Source organism: Sapajus apella, unplaced genomic scaffold (genome assembly GCF_009761245.1).
Source record: "Sapajus apella isolate SASKATOON/1434 unplaced genomic scaffold, GSC_monkey_1.0 scaffold96, whole genome shotgun sequence".
Lineage (NCBI taxonomy): Eukaryota > Metazoa > Chordata > Mammalia > Primates > Cebidae > Sapajus > Sapajus apella.
The window spans coordinates 1,561,600-1,567,592 of NW_022437036.1; the positions used below are offsets into that span (position 1 = coordinate 1,561,600).

The 5,993-nt window shown below is 64.7% G+C and overlaps 1 protein-coding gene across 1 annotated transcript in view; it reads right to left on the reverse strand.

Annotated features, from left to right (window-relative positions):
- Positions 1 to 5,889, reverse strand: part of SLCO4A1 (solute carrier organic anion transporter family member 4A1) — an 18,563-nt gene extending 12,674 nt beyond the window's left edge. The window contains exons 1-4 of the mRNA XM_032257094.1: positions 3,775 to 5,889; positions 2,329 to 2,419; positions 851 to 972; positions 292 to 403 (exon numbers count right to left, since the gene is read on the reverse strand). Coding sequence (XP_032112985.1) covers positions 292 to 403; positions 851 to 972; positions 2,329 to 2,419; positions 3,775 to 4,588 — 1,139 coding nt within the window. The 5' untranslated portion in view covers positions 4,589 to 5,889. The remainder of the gene's footprint in view (positions 1 to 291; positions 404 to 850; positions 973 to 2,328; positions 2,420 to 3,774) is intronic.
- Between the last annotated feature and the right edge of the window lie 104 nt (positions 5,890 to 5,993).

The following is a 5,993-nucleotide window of genomic DNA, read 5'->3' on the forward strand; positions in this document are numbered from 1 at the left end:
GGGACTCATCCATGTCTCTGTGGGACTCAGCCACGGCTCTGTGGGACTCACCCATGTCTCTGTGGGACTCAGCCACGGCTCTGTGGGACTCATGGGGGTCTGCGTTCCCTGGCCTGGGAGGTTCTATTTCCTGCTCCTTAATCTCTCGGCCCAGGTATCAGGGGTTGGTGGGTCGAGACAGAGGTCAGGGGCTGCATCTGCATCACACAATCCGGAAGGGTCTCACCGACTCCCCCGTTTGGGGCCCTCCAAGTGTTTAGGACATGAGGGACGCCCCGCCTGGGTGCTTACAGAGGCAGGTCTCTGAGGGTGGTCCCGAAGCCCGGGCTGCTGGCTGCCCCGCGGCTGCCGTCCTTCAGCTGCTGCACTTCCGCCGCTCTCACGACCACGTAGCGCTGGGAGCCTGGAAGGCAGAGCCAGCTGGGGTTGGGGGCTCCCGGGGGCCTCTCTGGGGAGGCTCTGTCCACTCCCCCGCCTTCCCTACTCTGAGAATGTCATCGTCTGACATCCCTGCAGCCCTCGCAGCCCCGGTGTGGGGGCGCTGGAGCAGAAACCGTGTGAGAACGGGTCGGAGGTGTGAGAGGGCTGGGGGGGCCAAGCGGTGCCTGCGGGAAGGCGGGACGGACGCTCTGCCCTGACCGGGACAAGCCTGTTCCTGAGGGGGACAGGATGGACACAAAACCTGTGCCACAGCCAGGAGGGGTCTTTCTGCCCAGATGGGAAGATGAAGATCAAAGGCTGAGAATGAGGCATGTGTGCTACAGATTTGATCACAGTGGGAAAAGACAGCGCAGGAAACGGGAGGGACGGTCTTCCCGACGCCAAGGCTGGGCTGGGGAGGGAGACTCACCTGGCAGCTGCCTCGGGTAGCCGAGGATGGGCACGGCGATCAGGAAGGCGGCGGCCCCGGAGCCCAGGAAGCCAACCCACCAGGCGCCCACCCACAGTGGACTGTTGGTGGTCAGCTCCGTCCTGTGGAAGAGGCAGTGGCAAACCTGGGTCAGCACTTGGTCCACCCATGCCCTCCGTGGCACACACACTGGGGGCCCCTGACCCCTCCTCTGGGCAGACCTCCAGGGTCTGCCTACACGCTGGTCAACATCGGACCCCGGGGCTGCTGGCCACAGGTCCTGTCCCTTCCTTGCAAACCAAAGCAAGTACCACCTTGGCTTGGCTGTCCCCTAGGACAGACGGGTCCCTGCCTTGGCCCACGCTCCAGGTCTGGAGGTGCCACCCATGGCCTGGTCCTGACTGAGACCACAGTGGCGCTGGACGTTAGGAGGGTCAGGCTCTCCAGGCAACAGCAGGCCAAGGCATCCCTCCCACGGTGCAGGGGGTGACAGGTGGCGTTCCTGGGGACACCGGGGGGCTCAGCTGGAGCTCACCAACAACTCCCCTCAAAGGCACTGTCGGGCATGCGGCGATGTGCACGTAAGTGTGCTTTCAAATGAGAAGGTGGGTGGAGAAGAAGCATGGGCTGGGCCGGCCACGGTGAGTGGCAAAAGCCCATCCCAGCTCTGGGCCTCCAGGGACGCATCTTTGCAGCGAGAAGGAGGCGGGAGGGCAAAAGGCCAGCAAAGGCCGGGAGCAAAGCCGCAGAGACAGACGGAGGGCGTGGGGAGCGCCAACATCCCGCGAAGCTGCAGCCGGGCGGCACCGGCTTGCTCTGGCGTGGAAATGCTGTGGCGCCTCCAGGGCCAGACCCCGTCCGCCTCCCTCCGCTGTGCAAAGGAGGCCCAGAACCGGCAGCCAGATGGGGCAGAGACCCAGAGAAGAATCCAGATGCAGGACATGAGCCCGTCTCTGTCTCTCTCTATCTGTCTCTCATTCTGTCTCTGTCTCTCCGTCTCTTTCTCTCCGTCTGTCTCTGTCTCTCCGTCTCTTTCCCTCCATCCGTCTCTGTCTCTCTCTGCCCTTTCCCTGATGCCCCCTTGCTTTCTCCTGTTTGCATTTACAGAAACTGGGGCCACACACAAGATACAAACGAAGGAAAGGAAACAAAGGAATCTCAGTTCCATCAGGGAAACAGTGGCCAGGGATAGCTGAGCTTTGGAAGTGCCTGGGCCTCAGGTACCCTCCGTCTTCCCTGTCCCCTGCCCTGGGGCAGACTCCCAAGGCCCCCCACAGATCCGCCGAGTCCTCCAAAACCAAGGTGGGCCCTGACTCCCTCCCGCCCGGAGGACCCAGCACCTGCTCCTCGCCAGGCCTGGCTCAGCGTGCGGGCTCAAAACCCCTTCCAGAGACACGCAGGTCTCTCGCTGTGCAGACAGCTCAGTGGGCTCCTGTGGGTGCAGCCCCGCGGCAGGCAGGGGGGTGGTGGCCACTCACCGTCGGCCCACGTCCGTGTAGATGTTCAGCAGGGCGCCCCCGATCAGGTAGCCAGCTGCGGGGCCCAGGATGGCCGCCGTGTAGAAGATGGCTGTGAGACAGGCGGAGCGTCAGGGCCACCCGGGCACCACCCAGGGGCTGCGGAGGGTCACTCGGGGCCCCGCGCCTGAGAGGAGCCCTAAGCCCACTGCTCCTGTCTCCCAGCGTCCCACCTGTGTCTCCTCCACCATCCCTTGTCTCCTCCCCCACCCCGTCCCTCATCTCCCGCACCGTCCCCCGTCTCCCCGCCCCCCACCGTCCCCCGTCTACCCCACTCCCCTCGGGGCCTCTTTTAAGTTAGGGGGGTCCGTGCAGCTGCCATTCGGCCTGACATGAGTCAGTGTCAGCTTTTAAAAATGCCCTCGAAGTCAAGTGCACTGTGGTCTTGCCCTCACGAAAGGGCAAACGCTCGGGAAGCCCCATCTGGCGACTAAGGAGCCGCACGGGCTGACCCTGGCAGGAATGAGGGGCCCAGGGTGGGGAACGGGCCCAGAGAGGCCTCAGCCCCTTGGCCCAGCTGCGTGGAAGGTCCGGCGTGGTGGACGTCCCCTCGCTGGAGTGAGACCCCAGCACCTGCCCTGGCTCTTGGGATGGCCACTGCCAGTGACTGGGGCGTGGAGCTTAAGGACAGGAGGAGGCTGAGGTCGCTGCGGCCAGCTGCTCCCTGTGACGTCCCTACGAGGGCCTTCCCAGGAGAGCCAAGCCAGGCAGGGGGACGCGGAGAAGCGGGCCATGCACAGGGTCTACTTAGCCACGTGGGATAGGCCCCGGGGCTTCCCTGTGTCTCAACAAACAGGAGCTAGACCCCCGTGAGGGCCCAGGGCCGCTGCCTCGCAGAGTGTGGCACAGACATTAACTCTTGGGCAGCTGTGAAGCGGCCTGAACTGCTTCGTGTGATTTTCCCTGAAAGTCTGACTCTCCGGGTTTGCTCCTTCTTTTCCGCACCCCTGTGTGGCTGCTGGAGCCCACGTGATGCTTTCAGGGAGACGTGGGTGTGGTCTCGGGCTCTTATCCCACAGGAAAGCCCCTCCTTCCTAGTCAGGTGCCAGGCTCCCATCCTGAGCATGACGGCAGCCGCAGTGGACCGGGCACTACCCGGCACCTGGTGACCCTGTGACCCTTGGTCCTAGCAAGGGGGGCTGGACGCCGAGCAGGGGTCCAACTGAGGCTCTCGGGCACAGCGGCCTGGAGCCCTGAGCAGGGTCTGCATAAGAACGCTGGGGTCCCCTGCATCAGCTTTGGGCCTCAGGCTGGATGGACCCCTCCCCCACCACCTCTCGTGGCAGCCCCCACCATGCAGACAAGGGCCACTGGAAGGCAGGGGCAGCGCTGGCTCCGGCCGCTCATCCTCACTCCTGCAGCACTGCCCTTGGCTGCCCCGCCCGGGGTCCCCTGCACCCCACTCACCAATGTAGACAGGCGAGTAGCTGGACTTGACGTTCTCATCCAGGTAGGTGACGCCCAGCGTGTAGAGGGGTGTGGCGCCCACGCCGTGTAGGAACTGGCCCAGCATGAAGACCAGCTGGTAGCGGGACAGACCCGAGGCGCTGTCGGCACATACCACGCCGGGGTCGGCGGGGCATGTCCTGACTCCCGCATCTGCCGCCACCTCGTAGTGGCCCGCCGTGAAGTGCGGCAGCGCGAAGACCAGCGAGCCCACGCCCATGACCAGCACGCCCCAGCCCAGCCAGCGCGGCTTGTGCCCGGAGCCCCCGAAGTAGCTGACGAAGGTGAGGCAGAGGCAGGCCGCGATGTCATAGGAGCTGGCGATGAGCCCGCTCTGGTAGCTGTGCAGGTCGTAGCGGCGCTCCAGGGAGGTGATGACCGTGTTGATGACGCCGTTCACGGTCATGCCCTGCAGGAAGGCGGCCGCGCAAAGGAAGAATAGGATGCCCTTGGACGTGTTGAGGACCTGCAGGCACCGCGGCGTGAAGGCCCACCAGCCGCACACCGCGCTCTGCCTGGCCGAGACATACCGTGCCTCGTGGGCCCCACAGGCGCCGCGCTTCTCGGCCCGGGGCTGGCAGAGGGACTGGCTGCTGGTGTCCAGGGGGCTATGGGCAGCAGCGTGCAGAGAGCCGGGGCTCAGGGTCGTAGCCAGGGATGCCCTCCTGCCGGGTGGGGTGTGGTCAAACCCGTTTTCCATGGCTGAAGTGGGGCTGGGGAAGGTGAGTGGCGGTCCCCGGACAAAGGGCTTGTCCCCCAGCGGGTGCAGGGGCATCTCTGTGCCTCCGTGTGGGGACCTCCAGGCTTCAACCACGCAGCAGGCGTGGCCAAGTGGTATCCGAGGGGCCGGTGAGTCCTGAGAGAAGAATGTCTGGTTAGCAAGAGCACATCTCTCCGTGGGGACGGCACGTCCAGCACACGCCCCATGGGGGTGGCTGAAAGCTCTGTCTGCGTTGTCTCAAGAGTCTCCCAAATCCAGGCGGCATCTGGCCAGACCCACACTCAGGCACTGCGCCTCCCAGGCACAGCTCCGCCGTGGGAAGGTGGGGGCTGTGCACGGCCTGGTCACAGGGACCCGACTCCTGCGCTTTTACGGCTGTTGGGAGAAGCTGGCGCCTCAGCTGTGCGGCTTCAGGGCCCACCAGGACGGGTCCACACAGGGGAGAGTGGGGCCGAGACGCAGAGGCCGAGTCAGAGGCCGGGGACCTGGCTCACCCTGACCCGCCCCGCCCCGCCCCCGCTCGCCGTGTCAGCCTTGTCCTCTGCCATTTGCAGCTGAGCGGCCCTGACGGGCTCCGCAGGGGGGTGTGCATGTTGATTCTGGAGCCTGACATTATTCTTCCTTAAATTCATGCCCTGAAAACTTTCTGGACCCTCTGGCATGAGAAAGGAGCTGCTCTTGGTGCCGACCTTGGGAGGTGCGGGAATCAGGCAGAGACGGCCTCCCGGGCTGCGTCAGCCCCCAGCAGGGGAGACGCCCCAGCTGCTGAGCTCTGGCCAGTGCTGGGTCGGCCTCGGTCTGCTGCCATTGCTGCCTGTGGCAAACAGGAGCCACGTGGCTGGGGCCGCGTGGACTGGCTACCAGGCAAACGTGCCACGTGCCAGCTTCCTCCTGAGCGCCCTCCCCTTGCCCTCACCAGCCGTTGTTCCCCACCAGCCCGAGGCTCCGCAGGGTGCCTCCTCACTACCCACCCCAGTTCCCAGATAAACAGGCCCCCACTGCCCAAGGCCTTCTGGGGACCCCGGTGGCTGCAGCCTCTCTGCATCTTGAGGGGTTTCCCTCCAGAAACAAACTGGTGAGTAAACAGGCTGCCATGATGCAGACGCCTGTGCTGCCCCGGCCCTGGGGGGTCCTTCCCACAGCCTTGAGGTGCTGCTCATCGGGCCCTCCTGTTACGGCTGAATTTTGACCCCAAAAGAAGCTGTCTTGGAGCCCTAGCCCCCGATAGGGGGCTCCGAATGTGGCAGCTTTTGAAACTCAGCTGTTAAAGAGGTGACTAAGGTTACACGGGAAAATGGGTGGGCCCCCATCCGATGAGACCGGGGTCCGTATCATAAAAAGGGGATGCGAACACCCACTCCAGGAGGGAGAAGGCCATGTGCACGAGACATGCCATCCCACACCCAGGAGGGAGGCCGTGTGCACGAGACGTGCCATCCCGCGCCCAGGAGGGAGAAGG